At 39.6% G+C, this 22,218-nt stretch overlaps 1 protein-coding gene and 1 long non-coding RNA gene across 7 annotated transcripts in view; one reads left to right on the plus strand and one right to left on the minus strand.

Annotated features, from left to right (window-relative positions):
• scfd1 (sec1 family domain containing 1) overlaps positions 1 to 22,218 on the plus strand; it is a 163,998-nt gene that overhangs the window by 127,016 nt on the left and 14,764 nt on the right. For all 3 annotated transcript variants that reach the window (XM_069916714.1, XM_069916716.1, XM_069916715.1), the window contains exons 20-22: positions 3,406 to 3,459; positions 19,206 to 19,258; positions 21,459 to 21,492. In XM_069916714.1, the coding sequence (XP_069772815.1) occupies positions 3,406 to 3,459; positions 19,206 to 19,258; positions 21,459 to 21,492 (141 nt within the window). The remainder of the gene's footprint in view (positions 1 to 3,405; positions 3,460 to 19,205; positions 19,259 to 21,458; positions 21,493 to 22,218) is intronic.
• Positions 18,588 to 22,218, minus strand: part of LOC138753561 (uncharacterized) — a 35,354-nt gene continuing 31,723 nt past the window's right edge. For 2 of the 4 annotated variants that reach the window (XR_011351255.1, XR_011351253.1), the window contains one exon: positions 18,588 to 20,045. This is a non-coding gene — a long non-coding RNA (uncharacterized lncRNA). Of the gene's footprint in view, positions 20,046 to 20,871; positions 20,931 to 22,218 lie in introns of those variants that run through there. The other 2 variants (XR_011351256.1, XR_011351254.1) reach the window with 1 other exon arrangement.

The raw sequence follows: 22,218 nt of genomic DNA on the forward strand, positions 1-22,218 counted from the left end.
GCATCACAGTCTGATTATGAGTGTAATGCCTTCCAAAAGGTTGTGGACACAGCCCGGGACATCTCAGGAAAAACCCTCCCCACCATCAAGAACACCTACAGGCAACGCTGCTGTTGGAGAGCAACAACAATCATCAAGGAACCTCATCACCCAGCACAAGCCCTGTTCTTACTAATATCATAAGAACAGAGGTAGGTGCCACAACTCACACCACCAAGTTCAGAAACAGCTGCTACGCCTCCACCATAAGAATTTTCAACAATCAACTCAATCATGGACTCATTTAAGGACTTATTTGCACTTTATTTTTTTTCCTCTATGTATTGCATACAGTTTGTTTACGTTTCTTTATATGTTTACATTTTGGGCTGTGTACAGTTTATGTTTGCACTACCAATAAGTGATAATTCTGCCTTGTCCACAGGAAAAAAGATCTCAGGGTTTTATGTGATGTCATGTATGTACTCTGACAATCTTAAATCGAGTCATATTGCATGGAAAGAGTCCCATTTGCTCAAGTCCACAGCAAATAAATTGGCTATCTGAGCTGGCCTCATTTGCTTGTCCTAAGCCCATATCCCTCTTACCCCCTTCCTCAGCATGTATCTGTCCACATGTCTTTTAAATGTACCTGCCTCTACCACTTCCTCTAGCAGCTCCTTCCATGCCCCATACCCTCTGTGCAGAAAATGTTGTCCCTCAGGTCCCTTTTAAATCTTTCCACACTTATCTTAAACCTTTGGCTTCTAGTTTTATACTTTCCTACCATTCATCTTGTTTCTGGCCCTCAATATTTTGTATACCTCGAAATGGTCATTAAATTTTTTTTTAAATTAAATTTAGGCACCTACCTCTAACTGTTCCCACTTTCAGAAAATTGTATGCCAATACTTTTCGGTCTCTCCATTCTACAACCCTCTGCAGGTCCCTTCCATTTACTGTGCAAGTCCTGCCACGCTTTGACTTACCAAAATGCAACACTTCACACTTATCTGAAATAAACTTCATCTGCCATTCCTCGACCAACTGACTCAATGGGATTAAGATCCCATTGTGTTCTTAGAACACATTCATCTCTGTCACCTGTCTGATTATCTCAACAAAACATTCCTCATTGTCCACTAAGCCACCAGTTTTAGTGGCATCTGCAAAGTTACTAACTATGCCACTCACATTCTCATCCAAATTATTAATGTAAATGACAAACAACACCAATTCTTGTGACAGGCCTCCAGTCTTACAAACACAGTTTACCACCGTCCTCTGTCCCTAATATTTTTCAGTTTGATAATTCACCCTGGATCTTGTGAGCTGGCCTTTCACACCATCCCACGACGTAGAGCCTTGTCAAAGGCCTTGCTAAAGTCCGCATAGAAAACATCTAGCTCTCTGGACTCATCAGTCTGTTTGGTTAACTCTTTTATTTAAAAAAAAACTCTATCAAACTCCTGAGGTTAGATTTCTTACACACAAAGCCATGCTGACCTAATCAGTCCTTGCTTTACCAAATGCATGTACGTCCTGCCTCCCAAAATCCCCTTCAGTGTCTTACAACTGATGTTAAATCTGATTGAGCCAGAATTTATGTAGAAAGTTTCAAACTTTCTTTAAAAAATGTAAAGCAACTTTCACAATATTCCATTTCAAAAGCATGTGTTTATCATTTTATCTGTTGTATTAGAGTATTTTGAAAATCATAGTTAACATTCATAAATGAATAAAATAGAAGTTGCTTTATTTTTACACTGATGTTCCCTTCATTACTTTGCTATTATTTAATACAGTTTTGGAAATAAAATCCTGTTTGGGACATTAGAATTTCTTATTAATGTAGGCAGAGGAGGAGCTGGGAGATTCAAAACCAAATTGCTAAAGAGCTATCAATGATAAAATGGTGCAGCTGATGGAGGATATGCTATTATAATGTTATTATAAACTGGTAAAAGTGTGATAATGGTAAGCAAATATCAAAGATCTTTAGTCTACTTCTGATGTCTATATGGAATGAATTCATAAGATCATAAGATCACAAGACAAAGGAACAGAAGGCGGCCACTAGGCCCATCGGGCCTGTTCCGTAAGACTACACTAAGCTACTCTACACTAGTTCCAATTTCCGGCCTTTTTCCCCCATATCCCTTCATGCCCTCACTAATGAGGTACTTGTCTATTTCTTGTTTAAATACTCCCAGTGATCTGGCCTCCATTGCTGTGTGCGACAGCAAGTTCCACAGATCCACGACCCACTGGCTAAAGAAGTTCTTCCTAATCTCTGTTTTATACGGATAACCTCTCATTTTCAGACTATGACCCCTTGTCCTTGATTGTCCCACCAATGAAGCTTTTGAAAATAAAGACAAAGATCTTGATCAAATTTGGCAAAACCTATGAATTATATCACATGGCAGGATTTCGACAGCTAGATTAAAAACCAGGAAACATTGTTGCCTTTTGTTTCTTGAGAATAGAGGTTAATCATGAGTAACAACAGCTATTAGTAGTCAATCTATTCGACAATGACATAGAATGGTATCTACACAGAAGAGTTAACCTGATGTGGTATTACTATGTTTAATGTCAAAATATTTTGCTTCAGGTAGAAGTACCTGATCCAATATAACAGGATGAAGATTGAGAATTTGGTTGGATAGTGCTCGAACAACAATCAATCTCTCTAAGCCACCAAGTAGCTTATTGTTGAGGGAAAACAGACCTATATGTGTTGTTGGGACCAAGGTGAAAAGGTCTGAACTTTTAAGTTCCTAGTAGTCCTTCTTACAGAAGATCTTTCTTGGAGCCAGCACATTGAGGCAACCTTGACGAAGGCACTTGAGCCTCTACTTTCTTAGAGGTCTGAAAAGATTTGGCATGTTGCTGGATGCTCAATGAAAATTATACAGGTGAACCGTGTAAAGTATATTGACTGGTTACATCACAGTCTGGTTTGGAAATTCAAGTGCCCAGGAATACCGAAGGCAGCAAACAGTAGCTCTGACCAATGCAGACTCTCCCATCCATTGCAGACTTGTTTGTGAGGCATTGCCTCAAGAAAGCAGTCAAGGCTATTACCACCATCCTGTCATAACCTCTTCTCACTGCTACCTTTTGGACAGAAAGCACAGAAGCCTGAAGACCAACACCTCTAGGTTCAAGGACCGTTTCTTTCCAACACCGAGCAGACTTTTGAACTTCCCCCTTGTTACTCTCATAGACTGTATTATTTTCCGACCCACAAGTACCTGCTCGGCTGCAGCCAGTAAGAAATTTGGTGCATATATACATTGTACAATGTATAGGACGATAAACATTATTATCTTAGTTTTTGAGGCTTAATGAACTTGATGAATATTTTGCTGCCATTTTTTGTAGGTAATAATGATAAACTTTTGATTATCAACTTTTCAGAATCTGCCAGTGACTCGTATATTGGACAACCTAATAGAGATGAAATCAAATCCTGTGAGTAAACAAATATATTAGCCTTGAACAGAAATGATATGAATATCTGTACTTCAGCAAGAATCAGCACTTTTACGTAAGCTTGTCACATCACTTCTCTAGATTACCGAGACTGTCCAACTCCATGTTCTAACATAACATAACAACAATTACAGCACGGAAACAGGCCATTAGGCACTTCTAGTCCGCACCGAACCAAACACCCCTTTCTAGTCCCACCTCCCTGCACAATGCCCATAACCCTCCATCTTCTTCTCATCCATATACCTGTCCAACCTTTTCTTAAATAATACAATTGACTCCGCCGCCACTATTTCTCCCGGAAGATCATTCCACACAGCTACCACTCTCTGAGTAAAGAAGTTCCCCCTCATGTTACCTCTAAACCTCTGCCCCTTAATTCTTAACTCATGTCCTCTTGTTTTAAACTTTCCTCCTCTTAACGGAAATAGTCTATCCACATCCATTCTGTCTATCCCTTTCATAATCTTAAATACTTCTATCAAATCCCCTCTCAACCTTCTACGCTCCAAAGAATAAAGACCCAATCTGTCAAATCTCTCCCCATACTCCAGATGCTTAAACCCAGGCAACATTCTGGTAAACCTTCTCTGCACTCTCTCCACTCTGTTTATATCCTTCCTATAATTAGGCGACCAGAACTGCACACAGAACTCCAAATTAGGCCGCACCAACGTCTTATACAATCTCAACATCACCTCCCAACTCCTATATTCCATGCAATTTTTGTTTGTTTTTTTCTGACGACTTTTGGCTAACAAAAATCTGTTGAGTTCAATTTTGTAAAATCTGATTGAGCCAGAATTTGAAAATCTATGTAAAAAGTTTCAAACTTTCGACAAAAAAAAATGAGGCAACTTTTGCAATATTCCATTTCAAAAACATGTGTTTTTCATTTTATCTGTTATTAAAATACTTTGAGAATCATAGTTAACATCCATAAATGATTAAAAGCAAAGTTGCTTTATTTTTTCCTTTACAGTGCTTAGCTTTCTTACTTATCATAAGACTGAAGGGTGATATTCACAAAATGTTCGCTCTACAATCACAATTGAAATAATAAGCTTGGGAACCTTCTGTCAGTCCTAACCTATGGCAGGATCTGAGAACAGTTTTCCTGGTATAAACACCAGTGAATTCTATCAAGATCCAGTTGTCTGTCTGGACTTTAAGAGGGGTCCATGATGCAACACAACCAGGAACTGGCTTATGCAGCTTAGCCAGAGAGTTAAAGGCTTATGGATTTCTGCAGAAATCTGAAAACTCATTAGACACTTAGACTGAGAAATGTTGATAATTTGGTGTGGAATTGCCGCCAAGGGCTGGGGCAATGTCTGTAACTTGGGTAATGTTCAGGCTGACTGAGTGAGAAGCAGATTTAGGGTAGAATACTTGTCAGTCTGCAAGCTTTAATATTGAAGCCAAAGTAAAAGATTCTGATATTGGAAATCTGAACAAGAAGTAGAAAATGCTGAAAACACAAAATGAAAATGCAGTCAACATTTTGAGTTGAATTCTTTAGAACTTGGAATGAAGAAAAAATGAGATCATTTTAACTTGGAGATGGCATGCAGAAAGGCAGATGGTCAAAGGAAATATTACTGATAGGGCCAGTCCAGGATTACTGTGATAGTTTTGATGAAGATCCCCATCAGTTGTTTCCTCAACATCCTATCCATCTGTCCTCCACCACGTTCACATTTAAAACAACCTTGTTTCCTTACTTTCCCCGGTTCCGATGGTCTTTGACCTGAAACATTAAATCTGCTTCTTTCCCCCCCCCCCAAAATGCTGCCTAATCTACTGACTTTCCAGCATTTTCTAAAGAATATTGAATGTACCATATATAATTTATTCATTGAAGCATGCTACATTAACAAGGTGTTTTCCACTTGCCCTTGTCAGTTAGTGATGGGTGGATTTTGATTCAGTTATGATGAAGGATTAATAGCACTTTACAGTCAGTGTGATATGGAGAGTGAAGAAGGTTTGGAGATGGTGTCAAGTGGACATGGAGAGTTGCTGCAGTCCATTTTGTAATTAAGGCAATTCAAATCCACAGAGCTATGTGAATGAAATAAATAAATAAAGGGGCTGAATGGTGTCATCCAGGCTTCTTTATCCTTGGGGATTATGAGCTGAAGTCCTAATCATTGAGATAAATGGAGAACATTCACTACTTGTAACTAAATAACAGCTTATAATGTGATTCCATCTGTGAACTGGGAAAGAATAGAATGGCTTGTTTACAATTTGTGATGAAAATTTTGCTCTGAAATGAAATCTAAATTTTATAAATCGCATCCTTTCTTGAATTAGAAAAATAATAATTACAGGCTTATTGAGCAGGTCCTTGGTCAAATAAAAGTTCATTTCCTTTGACAATCAAAAGTAAGTCAAATAGACATCAATTTCCATAATAATAGTTTGGTGAATGTCTTCAAATAGATTAAAAGGAAAATTAATGGCAAATGGTTTATTCTGTGAGCAAGTATTGACTAGATTTGCCGAAATGTTTGCCTACATTGATAGGAAATATGGAATATGTTTTTAATTTGCTGAGGCACTTAACAATGACTTTAAATGTGGAAGTGCTTTCTGTTTCCTTTGAAGATGTAGTGGATTAAGTATATACTTAATTATTATTTTTCTAATTCAAGAAAGGATGCGATTTATAAAATTTAGATTTCAAGATAGAAATTACAAGATGTAGGGACCACCATTTTTCATTCTACCTTGTGTTTGGTGTGGTGACAATGAACTGCCTTGCCCAAAAACAGATAGAAGGATAAAGCAGTAGGTTTAACACAATGGTTCTCAACCTTTTTCTTTCCGCTCACACACCATCTGTGGTTAGAAAGGGATTACTTAAGGTGGTGTGCAAGTGAGGGGAAAAAAGGTTGAGAACCACTGATTTAACATCAGTGCTGAGGTAACTCACATCACCAATTACCTTGGAGAAAATTAAAAAATACTTTGACAAATAATGATGAGTTATCATGGACCAGAACATTTTGTACAGATAAAGAGTGAAAAAACTGTTTTATGTTCAATTAGAGGACAGTACACATTGATAGTCAAAGTTTTTTGACATGTATTGGTAACAATTTAAGGGCATGGAGAACAGTTGGAAGTTGAAATTGAACAAAATGAAGGTATCAAAAGGAGGGTGGTATTCAACATCAAGAGAATCACAGGCAGATGAATGGAAGAGTCCATGGCAGAAGAATTTCACTGTCTGGGCACTCAGCAGTGTTGTTTATTCTCATCTTAATAAAGGAAAGTGTAAAGTAAGACATCAAGTTATGATGTACCTCCATAAATTAATTTTGGGCCGATCTTGAAGCATTGTTTTCAATTTTAGGCACTGTTTTTAGTCAAGATACTGAAGCTTTGGAATAATTTCAGAAATGATTTACTAAGGTGAAAGATTATAGTGTTGGCATAGTTTTCTACTGAGCTTGAGGGCAAAGAGGGGGTTTGATAGATATGTTTTAAATAATGAAGGCTTTCAATTAATTAAATTTGCATAATGTCAATAAGGTCCATATGAGAGGCACAGATTGAAGATGTTCCTCAAAATGTCTCCAAAACCTCACATGCAATCAGTAGTTAGAATTTAGAATGCATAAGAGTTTCAGCCGCAAAAAAATCAATGTGATTTTGGGAAGTTTATCATGAGCGAGGCAAATCTTCTGTACGATAAGTTCTGTGGGGTTTTGCCGGTGGGAAGCTACCTCTGTGCTTTTTATTTATTCTCACCCCATAATTATTTTCTATTGTGCTTTGCTGCTGTTGTCAAAAATAATATGTGAAGCTGAGAAAGAGATACTTTTAGCTCACAACTTGCAGCAAGCATTTAATTGATTGCTAAATTCCATAGTATCCTACCCCTTTCCATCAGCACACAATTGGCAACAAAGGAGAATTGCTCAGTGACCTCCCAGAAACTTGCCCACAAAGCCCCAGTGCACTCTGTGGCCCAGATGTCCCTTTTTCCTAAGATAAGTTGCTATCTTCCATATACTATTGGAAAATTCTGGTTGTTCGGATCAGTAAGGCTGAATAACGAATCCTACTGAAGGATTTTGACAGGCAGCAAATCAGAAAGTAAAAGACTTCAATTTTTATATCTGTTTAAATATTAACCAAGAGAGAAATAGAGGCTGGGATATAAAAAATTTAAGTTTAAAGTTGATGTTCCATCATTGTTATACAAAATAAATGTTTTTTTTTTTAATTTTAAAATGCAGGGAATTTTAAAGTTACACTGGACAACAAAAGATTTTGTTTCCTGAATACTTTTGGATGTATTTTATGGATTTTGGGCTGCTGATCGCAAAACAAACCTATAACATACTTTTTTTAAAAAAAAGATATAACCTATTTTTGGGATTTCTAATCATATTTTGTCTTCTAGTATATTACCCACAAATCAAGCTGCTTTGAATAGTCCAAACATGTCTGGGCATGCACTCAGTGCAAGTGTTATGCAAATGTTGCTTTGTCAGGATAGATGCAGACAGGCTATAAAGGCAATTCACATGTACAGATGCTGTGCATTACAGATTGAATGTAGATGGAATGTTATTCAGGCAATAGCATTGTGAGTGTCCTTAACAATAGCATTTATTGTCTTCAGGAAAATTCAATGCAGCAGAAATGTCTCTTCAATGTTTCAACAGCTCCGATACATTCTGTTACATTTGTGGTTAATATACGCTTAAGGCTCAAAGATTCAGCATGACTGCACTTATTAAGAAAGCCTGTGAGGGGGGGGGGGGGGGGAGAACGTGGTGTGATGGCGTAGGTTGGAGACATGTAAATATGCCTCTCCCAGCAGAATTAATTAAAACCCGAATTTTAAAAACTTTTTGAAAGTTGAGAACTTTGAGATCAATTTGAAATGACATATGATGGCTACAAAGAAGACAGAGACTCAAAAAGGTAAGAAAATGACTATTACATATGTTAGTATAACTGAAGTTGGGCCTACCGTAACGATTCAGCCTCTGGATCAAGCTCCACTCCCTCCGAGGATGACCCAAGAGGCGATGGTGAAGATCCACATGACACCAGTGCCACTTCTCTGGGGAGAGGGGAAGATGGCTTTGGAGTTCAGAAGAAGGCTATTAAACTACAAATTGCTCAGGAACAACTGCACATGCACGGAAGTCCACACATGCGCACAATCGATAAATTGGTGTCTACATGGGGACTTACAGAATCCATTGAGCCCAGGTCTGCTAGCGTTGCTAGTCAGACCCGATTGCAGCCGTGGCCTTATTCAGAACCTGCACCCATTTATCTTCAGAGGAAGAGGATACTGAAAAGAAAGCAAGAATTTATTAAGAATTGGAGGGAGAGGGAGTGGAAGAAGAAGCCCAACTTACTTAAGGTATGGAGGATATAAAATTTGAACACCCTAAAGTTTCAGGGTGAGGAATTTAAAGCTTTGCAAATTTTAATTGTTAGTCTAGTAGAGAATTTGGTCAAACGTATGGATTCATAGTTTGGATCTTCTAAAAACGAATCTAAAATGCATTTTCAACTTTTGAGCAAAATATGCTGAAATTGTGGGGAAAATAAAGTCCAGAAAATTGAAGATGATATTCAAGATTATCAAGATGAAGTGGAACAATGCAAGGATACAGTTAATAAAATGGAAGATTCTTTTATGGCTTGGGAGCTTGAGCAAAGAAATTTTACAAAAAATTGATGTACTGAAGAATCATAGTCACAGAAATAATGTTTTAAGATTGTTGGGTGCCCTGAAGATTTTGAAGACTAATTCAGTACAATTTTTTCAAAGATGGATTCCAGAAATTAAGGTTCATGAAAATTTTTCTAATGGATTAGAATTGAACAGAGCACATAGAGCAAGTAGAAAGAAACCATTTCTGTGTCAAGAGCCAGGCTTGATTTTGATAAGGTTATCAAAATAAAGAAATGATATTAAGGCCCCTTGATAGTGGGAAGTAACTGTTTTCTTAATGTGGATTTAAATGTGTAAATTGTTAAAAGAAGAAAAGAAATCAGTTCTTTGGAAGAAAGGGTGCAAGTTTTCTTTCATTACCTGGCCATACTTAAAATGTTTTCTGGAGAAAATCAATCACAGTTTTTCAGTGATGAAGAAGAGGCTTTGAAATTTGCTAATTCTTTGCCAAATCTGAAACAAGATCAAACTTCAAGTTTCAGTCAGGCTACTCAACAGCTTTCGTTTCATTAAGATGGAAAGGCACAAGATGTGCATCAGTTCCTTAAACATCAAGAATCGGAGATTGATGATGATCAAGTGAAAAAGATCTTGAAAAAGCAGCTTATACTTGAATGAACTATCATTGAAGTTGTGTATAATCTGTTTGCCGGGGGCAGACTTTTTGTCTTCTTCCATAGCTGCATGCCACTTTGTGGTGAAGGCCACTTCCTGCACATTAGAGAGAATTCATACTTTTTTTTAACCGGTACTTTTTGGGTTTTTTTTTATCCTTCCTTTTTTCTTGGAGATGTCAAATTTATTTGCATATGTTTATAGAGTGGGGTTCCAGTGAGACGAGTGGCAAGAGATCTTTGATTCTTGGATTTGAATATGACGGGTAATAACGTATAAAATTTTGTATCTTTTAATATAAATGGGCTTAATAACCCAATTTAAAAGAGAGAATGTTTTGGCTTATATTAAAATACATACATCTCAAAAGAAAGGTGAAATGATGGTGGCGTTAGCTTGAGATGCTGAGAAGGCTTTTGATAGGTTGGAATGGAATTATTTAAGGTTTTAGAAAATTTGGTTTTGGATCCTTGTTTATTAATTTGATTACAACATTATATTAAAATCCTTCTGCCGAGGTTGTAACGAATGGGCAAATTCCTTCAGCTTTTTCATTGTCTTGATCAAGTAAACAAGAATGTCCATTATCCCCAGCTTTGTTTGTATTAGTAATTGAACAATTAGTAGAATTAATAAAACAGGATATTAGTATTAAGGGTATAAAAATAAGATTAATTTATTTGATGATGATATTTTGATTTATATGACAAATCCTATAAATTCTTTGTATTCAAGATTGAAAGAATATGGTGAAATATCAGGTTATAAAATTAATTGGAACAAAAGTGAAATTATGCCCTTGGTAATAATTGGTTCATATTCAGTGTGTAAAAAAAAAAAGTACCCAATTTAAATGGTCAGAAAATGAAAATTTTGGGGATAAGAATTGATAATAATTTAAACAATTTATAAAAATTAAATTATTTACCCTTATTTAATAAAATTAAGGATGATTTAAATAATTTGAATGACTTACCGATAACTTCAATGCGTAGAATAAATTGTATTAAAATAAATATTTTTCCAATGGTTCAATATCTTTTTCAGTCAATTCCTTGTGTTCTATCTCAATTTTTTTTTAAGGTCTTATGTTCAAGTATTAGGATGTTTTTGTTCTCTGATATTTTTGCCAAAGCCCTTTCCTGCTCACGGTGTTGAAGGCTTTGGTGAGGTCAACAAAGCTTGACGTCCTGTTTTGCGGAAACTGCCAAAATGTTTGGCCTGGAAGTCAGCCTGAAGAAAACGGAGGTCCTCCATCAGCCAGCTCCCCACCATGACTACCAGCCCCCCCACATCTCCATCGGGCACACAAAACTCAAAACGGTCAACCAGTTTACCTATCTCGGCTGCACCATTTCATCAAATGCAAGGATCGACAACGAGATAGACAACAGACTCTCCAAGGCAAATAGCGTCTTTGAAAGACTACACAAAAGAGTCTGGAAAAACAACCAACTGAAAAACCTCACAAAGATTAGCGTATACAGAGCCGTTGTCATACCCACACTCCTGTTCGGCTCCGAATCATGGGTCCTCTATCGGCATCACCTACGGCTCCTAGAACGCTTCCACCAGCGTTGTCTCCGCTCCATCCTCAACATTCATTGGAGCGCTTTCATCCCTAACGTCGAAGTACTCGAGATGGCAGAGGCCGACAGCATCGAGTCCACGCTGCTGAAGATCCAGCTGCGCTGGGTGGGTCACGTCTCCAGAATGGAGGACCATCACCTTCCCAAGATCGTGTTATATGGCGAGCTCTCCACTGGCCACCGTGACAGAGGTGCACCAAAGAAGAGGTACAAGGACTGCCTAAAGAAATCTCTTGGTGCCTGCCACATTGACCACCACCAGTGGGCTGATATCGCCTCAAACCGTGCATCTTGGCGCCTCACAGTTCGGCGGGCAGCAACTTCCTTTGAAGAAGACCACAGAGCCCACCTCACTGACAAAAGACAAAGGAGGAAAAACCCAACACCCAATCCCAACCAACCAATTTTCCCCTGCAACCGCTGCAACCGTGTCTGCCTGTCCCGCATTGGACTTGTCAGCCACAATCGAGCCTGCAGCTGACGTGGACATTTACCCCCTCCATAAATCTTCGTCCACGAAGCCAAGCCAAAGAAGGATGTTTTTATGGAAAGGAAAGATGTCTAGAGTTTGTTCAGAGAAATTAACTTGGAAGTTTGAATTAAGAGGTTTACACCTTGCTCATTTTAGGAATTATTGAAAAGCAGCCTAATTTAAATTTATTAATGGAATGTTTGATTGAGAGAAATCTTTAATTTGGGCCAAAGTGGAATTGAGTAAAATAGGTGAAGATCATATGTAGGATTTTATTTATAAATGGAATTCTAAATTATTAATAGGAATTAGAGATATTCCTATTTTGAGACATTTGATTGAATTATAGAATAAAATATAAGATAGGTGGGAAAGGTTTAATTTCCCAAAGAACACCTTTATATCAAAATAGACTTCCTTTTTCGATGAATAGTCGTCTTTTGAAGACTTGGAGTAAAATGGGGATAAAAAGTAGAAAGTTGTTTTGAAGCAGGTGAATTTATTACTTTTCAATGAATGTAGGAAAAATTAAATGTTCCAAATAATACTTTTTTTGTTATTATCAAGTTAAAGCCTTTTTGATTGATAAGTTAAGACATAATTTGAGATTACCTCGACAAAATGAATTAGAATTATTAATAATTAAGTGTGGTATGAATAAATTTATTTCAGAGATGTATAAATTACTTCAGAAAACAGCTCCTAGAATAAGAATTCATAAATCAAGATTATAATGGGAGGTTGATTTAGGTAGACAAATAGATGAAAATGATTGGAAGCAACTTTGTGAGGATAGTATGATGAAAATTATTAATGTAAGATATAAATTAGTTAAATATAATTTTTTACATAAATTATATTTAACTCCCCAAAAATTAAAAAGTTGAATTTATTAGTATCAGATTTATGTTTTAGATGTGATCCAGAAATTGGTTCATTTTGCTCATTCTACTTGGGAGTGTCCTAGACTAAAAGCTTTTTGGTTAGAAGTTATTTTTGTTGGGTGGTATTAAAGTGATTAGTCTTAGATTAAAATTAACTATGTATCAAATTGAATTTTAAGTTCAGCTTTAGCAATTTATAGAAAGTGCATTGCCCTTACTTGGAAATCAAATACATATTTAGGAATGGAGAGATGGCATGCTGAATTGCACCCTTGTATTCCACTTGAGAAAATAACATAATTTATGTAATAAATATAATTTCTTTTTGAGAATATGGAGCCCATACTCACAATGTGTTGGTTTGAAATTTCGAAGGACTCTCTGATACCACACTGGTATCCCTTAGCTCCAATATTATGTGTAGCAAAATGCTTTTTTTCTTGGCATTCTCCTTACCTTTATCTTTTTCTCTTGCGTAAGGATGGGTGGGGCGTATGGAGGGAGGTATTAGGCTTCATTTTTATATATATATATACACACACACACACACACACACACACACACACACACACACACACACACACACACACATCACATTTATATTATTATTACAATCTATGCATTTAATAATTGTAGATGTGGTTTTTAAAATTCTTAAATAAAATATTTAAAAAAAGAAAACCTGTGAGTTCTATTTCAGTTTTACCATTGGTGACAAATATAAATCGGCTCCTTGTAGCAGCATGCCGCTGCTGCAACAATCGGGCCGGCGCTCCAGGCAGCGAGCACAACGGCACTAGCCCCAGCAAGCAAACCGATGGCTAAGGCAGTGTAGGGGCCTGCATCCCCAACATAGTGCTGGCCACACTGCACAGCCAACAGAAAGGGACAGCGCACAGAGAAGAAGGTATTATCATGTAAGAATGTACCTGCGCGCAGGAAACCCACTATTGTTATGTGGGCAGTGACATCAGCAAATTGGGGGGGGGAAACAGCGGAAATGCAAACGGTATAAAAGTCAGGCTTCAGCCCCAATAAACCAGAATTATACTTGACTATACTCGTGTGTGTCTTTACTTCGAGTAGTGTGCGGCTACAATTGGTGACCCCAATGGTTTAGAAGGCTTCTAAACCCCAAAGATGAGTGAGCCGGCAGCAGTCCATGCAGTTGACCTGAAGCTGCCGACAAATCAGCAATGCATATGGTTCGACCAGGCTGAAGCACAGTTTCAGATCCGGCAGATCACAGCAGAATCCACCCGGTACTACCACATGGTGAGTACCCTGGACCAGGACACAGGAAGCCAGGTGGCCAATTTCATCCAGGGACCCCCGTCAGAAGGCACCTACACCACCTTCAAAGACTTACTCATTGAGACCCTTGGGCTCTTGGCACGAGAGAGGGGGCACATCTGCTCCACTTGGACAGGCTGGGGAATAGGCCCCCATCACCCCTGATGAACATTAAGTTGGCCCTCATTGGGAAGCATGAACCCTGCTTAATATTCGAGCAGGTGTTCCTAGAGCAACTACCTGAGGACATCCTATGGAACCAGAGTGCTCGGCATCCATGGGGCTCATCTCCAAACCCAACAGCCAGACCTGGACAGCCCACTGAAGGTACAGCAACCACACTAGGGAATTGAACCCCATGACCAGATGGGCTTCTATCACCAGCGATGGAATACCGGAGCCAACTGATGCTGACTGCTGTGCACTTTCCAGGGAAACACTGGGGCCGGCTGTCGCTGATGACCACGGCACTGGCCAAACGAGACAGCCTCCTGTACATGAGGAACCATCAATCCAGATGGCTATTCCTCGTGGAGTAGAGGTCAGTGACCTGCCCCCAATGGGGCAGGAAACCAGAAACAGGCAAGTGGACCCCATGCTGAGGCCAACAGCAGCACGATCGGGACATATGACACACGCAAGGTCCAGTTGCAGTTGGGAGGCAGCCTCTTCTCGTTGGTGTTCATGTTGGCAGCAGTGGAACAGCCACTCCTCAGACCAGACTTCCTGCGCTCCCACAGCCTGTTGGTGGACCTGAATGGTGGGAGACTGGTCCATGCACAGACTTTCCTTCTCAAGGACGCCAGGCTCTCGACCTGGACTCACTGCAGCAATCCACAGATGAGTACACCAAGATCCTGGCAGAGTTCCTGGCAGTACTTACCCCCAGTTCACCACAGAGATGCCTCGGCACGGAGTGCGGCATCACATCCTCACCCAAGGCTCACTGCTCCTCGCACAAGCTAGATGACTCCCCCCCCCTGGAGAAGCTCCAATTAGCAAAGGAGGAGTTCGAGAAGCTGGAAGAGCTTGGCATATTACAGCGGTCAGACAACACATGGGCTTCTTCCCTGCACGTGGTGCCCAAGGCCACTTGGGATTGGAGACCGTGTGGCGACTACTGCCGTTTCAACGAGACTACAATGCCAGATCATTACCCTGTGCCACACATCCAAACCTTTGCGGCCAACCTGCACGTGGAGAAGAACTTCTCAAAAGTGAAACTTGTGTGGATATACCATCAGATCCCAGTACATCCTGTTGACATCCCCAAGACCGCCGTCATCACCCCGTTCAGCTTGTTCAAATTCTTGCAAATGCCGTTTGGGTTGAAGAATGCTGCACAAACCTTTCAGTGGCTGATGGACGCAGTGGACTGAGATCTGGATAGAACCCCTTTGTCTACCTAGATGACATCCTCATGATGAGCAAAGACCGGCAAAATCACCTGGTGCACCTCCGCAACCTTTACACCCGGCTGAGCGAGTTCGGACTGACGATCAACCCAGCCAAATGCCAGTTCGGGTTGGACATCATAGATTTCCTGGGCCATAGGATAACCAAGGAAGGGGCCACACCACTACCCAGTAAGGTGGAGGCCATCCAAAAGTTTCCTGGCCCAGCATGACCAGGGGACAACAAGAGTACATGGGATTGATCAACTTTTGTCACAGGTTCATCTCCTCATCTGCCAGAATCATGTGTCCCTTGTTCGCCCAGATGGTGAGCAAGGCCAAAGACATAACATGGGACAAAAAGTTGACAGAGACTTTCATGAAGGCCAAGGAAGCCTTGGCAGGCTCCGCTCTTTTGGCACAGCCCAGGGCAGACGCTCCAACAGTCCTGATGGTGGACGCCTTAGGAATGGCAATCAGCAGTGTTCTGGAACAGCAGATTGAAGGGAGTTGGCAACCGCTGCCTTTCTTCACAAACATCTGAGGCCTCCAGAACTGAAGTACAGTGCTTTCGACAGGGAGTTACTGGTGCTGTACTTCAGTTTTGGAGGCCGCAGATGTTTGTTGAAGTGGTGGCATAACATCCACCACTTCTGGTACTTCCTTGAGGGCAGGACATTTGCAATCTTTACTGACCACATTTACAGTCTTTACCTTCGCCCTGGCCAAAATCTCGGACCCCTATTCAGCTCACCAACGTCATCTGTCATACATCTCAGAGTATACCACAGACTTGCGGCATGTCTCGGGCAAGGACAACGTGGTGACGGAAGCACTATCCAGGCAGAACATCCACGCACTATCGAAGGGAGTGGATTTCAAAGCACTAGCAAAGGTGCCGCAAGACAACGCGGAGATGCCCCAGTACAGGACAGCCATATCGGGACTGCAACTCCAGGTAATACCAACCTCCTGTGCAACATGGCTACCAGACAGGCCAGATCTATTGTCCCAATTTGGAGACAAGAAGTTTTCAATTCCATCCATGGCTGGCTCACCCATCCATCAGGACCATGGTCTAACTGGTGGCCAGCAAGTATGTGTGGCATAGTCTCCGGAAACAGGTCAGCAGGTGGGCAAAGGTGTGCATGCAGTACCAAACACCCAAGGTACAGCGGCATACCAAGACCCCACCACAGCTCTTGGAGCCCGTGGAGCGAAACATAGAAGATAGGAGCAGGAGTAGGTCATTCGACCCTTCGAGAAGATTTGACCACATCCACGTAAACATTGTGGGACCTCTACAGCCTATCACCCTCAATCAAATGGGCCGGTGGAGTGCTTCCTCAGGCACCTCAAATCCTCACTCATAACCAGACTACAGGGGCCCAACTGGGTAGATGAGCTACCATGAGCATTGCTGGGGATCAGCACAGCTCCCAAGGAGGACCTCAACACCTCTTCCGCTGAACTCGCTTACAGAGCTCCACTGGTGATTCCCAGGGAATTCGTACCATCTTCAGACAAGCAACAAGACCACACAGCAGCAGCTCCTCTGCAGGCTACAGGAATGAGTCAGCAACCTGGCCCCGTCTCCACCGACCAGGCACGGACAAATAAGAACCAATATACCCAAAGACCTGCAGGATTGTGAGTATGTTTTCATTTGCAGGGGTCCACACTCTCCACCGCTACAGAGGCCGTATGAGGGTCCATTCCGGTTATATGCAACAACGGTGCCACGCCTCGAGCTGGAGGTCTTCACTGCGGACAGGTTAAAGCTGGCACACCTGACCCGACACGCCCAGTCAAGACACCAGCGCCACGCAAGAGAGGCAGGCCACCAAAGCCTATAGAGACACTGCCTTTGGGCACCAAAGACAATACCGCCAGTTCTGGGGGGAGGCATATAGCGACATGCCACCATGGAAATCAGGCTTGTGTTCCGGGCGGCGAGCGAAACCAAGAGCCAGCGGCACTGGCCCCAGCAAGCAAATCAACAGCTACGGCAGCGTATGGGCCAGCATCCCCAACATGGCGCTGGCCCTGCTGCACAGCCAACAGTTGGGGACAGCGCACAGGAAAGAAGGTATTGTCATGCAAGAATGTACCCTCAGGCAGGAAACCCGCTATTGTTATGCAGGTGGTGACGTCAGCAAATGGGACAAACAGTGGGAACACAAACGGTATAAAAGTCAGGCTTCAGCCCCAATAAACCAGAGCTATACCTGGCTACACTCGTGTCTATGTCCTTACTTCGAGTAGGATGTGGCCACATCCTCACATTTGTTTTGCAATATGTGCAGTCAACCTGAGAACTTGGCTGAATATCATGCGCTTAAACATGTTAAAAGCGATAATTAGTTTAATGTGATACAGCAAATCTGAAATTATCTTTGTGTTCAGCTAGAGTTGTCTTTTTTTTTCCAGGAAGTAAATCTTCTGGGGGAAAAAAATTGTTGTCCAATGTTATGACTCAGGAAGAATTTTAGTTTGCTTTTTAGAGCCAGAGAAATGGTTCAATAATTGAACCATTTAGAATTTAGTTTTAGCATACCTTTTGCAAATGGCAGTTATAGTTTTTGGAGCAATATTGGTAAGCATAAAGTTAAAATTCATGTCAATTCACTGAACTTGCCTGGATTGACTTGCTGAGTCTGAAAGCAGCTGACCCTATGGGGAACAATGTATTACTAATAGTTCTGGGTTTCCAAGTTTAACTGCCCATATAAATACTTGGGTAATTGTAATGGTGATTATTGAAACCCACACCATTATTAAAATGAAATTCAGATCGTGAGATGTGCGAGTTAGAATATAATCCTGTATAATATAATTTTGATTTAAGTAAAGTACAAGCCGATTCTAGCTTGAAACCTGCGACACCCAATTAACCTACAACCTTCTATGTTTTTGAGCGTGGGATGAAACCAGATCATCCAGGAAAAATCCCATGCAGGTCACAGATGAATTTGAACCTGTGTCACTGGCACAGTAATAACGACACCTCAATCTTTCTAAGAGTTGGAACAATTGAAAAGTACATCTTTCAGCTTCCTTGAATCTACATTTGCAACATTCTGAGCTGTTCACATTTGAGCTTTGTTCTGGGGAATCTGAGGAAATGAGACAAAGTGAATTAAAATATTCTTTAATAAAACATAGCTAATGCTGATTTTGTCTGTTTAATTTCAGGTATTTATGTCCAACAGTTAGTTAGATGAGACCCATTTTGAATTAACTAACAGATTGGAACAGGTTTTGGATTAATGCTTCAACTTTTGGCGTATTATATAACCAAGGAAGTTTTTCTGAGAATATTATGAATTATTTTAGTTACGGTTTGTCAGTACTTCCATCTGTGGAATGAATTAAACATTGAATGCCAACAGAGTGAATGTGGTGCTTCAATGGGTGGTGACATGTAAATTTTCTTTCTTTAGCCATCTTTACAATTCTAGTTTTAAAGAAAATCTGTTCGTTAAATAGTCGGAAGGTTTAAATTTAATCAAAAAGGAAGCTGTGCTCAGTGATTTAAAACTTAATAATTCATGGTACATATGATTTAAGTGTATTGATAGCAAAATAGATAAGAACACGTCAATAAGCAGTTATTCTTGTCTCAAGGCACAATATTCCCACCTTCACCAGTCAAGATAATACAAAGCATTAATCATGCTTTGAAGTTGGATAAGTTTTTACAGAATTGTCTTGTAAAATAATTCTACTTTGAAACTAAAAGTATCTGTATTGCTTCTGTAGGAAACTGATGACTACAGATACTTTGATCCAAAAATGCTTCGTGGCAGTGAAAGGTAAGTAAGCTCTATGTCATTGTAAACTTAGTGGTTATGAGCTAGAGAGCTCCATGAGCATTAATTTCAAGAGGACTATATAAAAAGAAAAGATGTAATGTTGAGGCTTTATAAGACATTGGTCAGACCTCATTTGGACTTTCGTGAGCAGTTTTGGGCCCCATATCTGAGGAGGGATATGCTGGTGTTGGAGAGGGTCCAGTGGAGGTTTACAGAATGATTCTGGGGATGAGAGGCTACAAGTATGAGGAGTGTTTGGTGGTCTGTACTTGAGTTTAGAAGGATGAGGGGAATCCCATTGAAATCTACCAAATATTGAAAGCCTGAATAGGGAGGATGTTTCCAGTAGTGGGAGAGTTTTAGACCAAAGGGCAAAGAAGGACATCACTTCAAAACAGATGCAGAGGAATTTCCTGAGCCAAAGGTGGTAAATCTGTGGAGTTCTTTGATACAGCTATATAGTTAAGGCCACCATTGGGTAGGCCGTCATTGGGTAGATTTAAAGTGGTTGATAGATTCTTGATTAATAAGGATGTAAAAGGTTATAGGGAGAGGACTAGTGTACAGGGTTGAGGGGGGAAAATAAATCAGCCATGATTGAGTGGAGGAGCAGGCTCGATGGGCCAAAAGGCCAATTTCTGCTCTACTTCTGGCCTTCCAAGAAAGGAGTAGCAATGGAGAGCACTGACGGCGGACCACCACATGCCAAGCCATCTTCGGAATCCTCCTCAATCCCTCTTCCCATTGGTCAAAGTTCTTCTGGAATTATAGTATCAATTCCAATTATCTAGAAATGCAGTGGATATGATTATCACTCTAGGACAGATACAAGGAAGAGCAGCAGCCACTATAAATGAACTATTAAACCTCACTAAAGGTATCCACAAAAAAAAATCATAATCTTGTCCAAGATCATATCCTACAATGAAGTACTACCTTAAGAGAGCTGGAGAATAAACATCGTTGGAGGCAGTGCATTCTTGCTGAGAGACTCACAAAGTATCTTTGGAGGAGTAAAGCCTGCAATCATCAACAATTTATAATAACTGATATCTGTAAATCATTTTAAATGAGTTTTGGTTCAAAATTCTTGTGTATATAAACATATAAAAAATGTTACAATGCATTAAAAAGGATCTAAATTTTTGGCACTGTGCCAATTTAAAGAATTAAAGGAAGCAAATGTGGAGTTTTAAATTGTTTTACACATTTAAATTTATAAATATAGATTTAGGCCATTTTGGCCCACAAATCCATGCTGCCCAATTTACAACCAATTAACCTACATCTCCGGTACGTTTCGAACAGTGGGAGGAAACAAGATCCCCCCCAGGGAAAACCCACTCAGACCATAGGAGAACGCACAAACTCCTTACAGACAGTGCAGGATTCGAACCCCGGTCCCGATCGTTGGTGCTGTAAAAGTATTGCACTAACCACTATGCCAACTGTGCCGCCCTATTTTTGATAATTATGTCTAAAATATTTTAATAAATGAAATCCATCATTCTTCAACTGTTGCCACATGGGAGTATACAAAGGATTTTTTTTTAAGCTAAATGAGATTGGTACATTATTGAAACATGTTTGCTACAGTGCACTTGCTTTATTTTGTTCATTGGGCAAATAAGCTTCAGTATAAAATGTTCATCCGTCATTTATAATTGTATCTCTGGAACAGAAGATAAGCATCATAATTTGCATTCTACAATATGCACAAGAAATTATATTGAAAGCCAAGTGATGAATTAAAGTATAATTTATCTAACTAATTTTGAAAGTGCATATGAATTTAACCTTTTTTGGGCAATATACAAATTGTCTAAATGTTTCAAAATTTGGAAAACTTATGCCCTTCATGACAATTCTGAATATTAAAATTGCTAAGTATATTTCTATCCAATGCATTCCATTAAATATATTCAACTTCATGAAAAACATTTTTGATTTATTAAGATCTTTACTTTTGCTTCATCTTTCATTGAGTAGTGCAACATAAACATCTTCATAAAACAAAATGCTTTGCTCTACAACTACACGAGAAAACTGACAGCCAAAGTAAATATCGATGAAGTTCCATTTTAATGTAGTGTAATCTTGTAAGAATATATCTTCATTGCAACCATTTCATTTTTGATGACTTGGTATTGCCATTAGCCTTGTAGCTTTAGTCAATAACTTTGTTTGCCTTGCTTCACAGCTCTGTTCCAAGAAACAAAAATCCATTCCAAGAGGTATGTTGCTTTCATAGTTTGGACTACTTTTGCAAATAGTCTTAATGAATTCTGACTCAGCACAGAAAATACTGGAGAGGTGTCAGGATAGTTCTAGACAGTAAGTGGGACCACACTAAAGATATTAAGTTTGGATTTGCAGCTGGAAAGCCATTTCCAATGATAAAGTGATATGTTTTAAATCTGTAAATAAATATACTTAGGATATGTCTGTGTGCATAATGGAATATGTTTTTTACTGTCACTAAATATTTCAAAGCGCAGTTTATTTTCATTCTGTCATTGATTAAGGCTGCAATGGAGTTTAGTGCCTCAGTTTGGGATGTACCATCAAATTATTTAGGTGTCAACATTTTGGGGCTTAATTTTTTTCTAAAATAACTTCCAATCTTCTTTCACCTCTGAAATCTTGGATTACAGTAGAGCACAAATTAAATCAAGATGAAACCCAGTTTCTGTAAAGATGTTTTTGATGAGAACAATTTGCTCCAAATCTTTTGAGGAACTGATTCTCCAGTGTTTTCTCTTATCTTTATTTTGTAAAGAATTTGTATGTAGCTTGTTTAGTTCCCGAGAAAACAATAAAGTATATCTAAGATTTTGGCTATGAGACGAAAAAGTCTTCAAATTTTTGCAGAATTATTTCAAAATGCACTTTAGTTGAATTATCCTGGACCTGCCTGCTTCCCAAATGTGTTTCATGGTTCCTGTATACCCACGATGTCA

The sequence above is a fragment of the Narcine bancroftii genome, chromosome 2, assembly GCF_036971445.1.
Source record: "Narcine bancroftii isolate sNarBan1 chromosome 2, sNarBan1.hap1, whole genome shotgun sequence".
NCBI lineage: Eukaryota > Metazoa > Chordata > Chondrichthyes > Torpediniformes > Narcinidae > Narcine > Narcine bancroftii.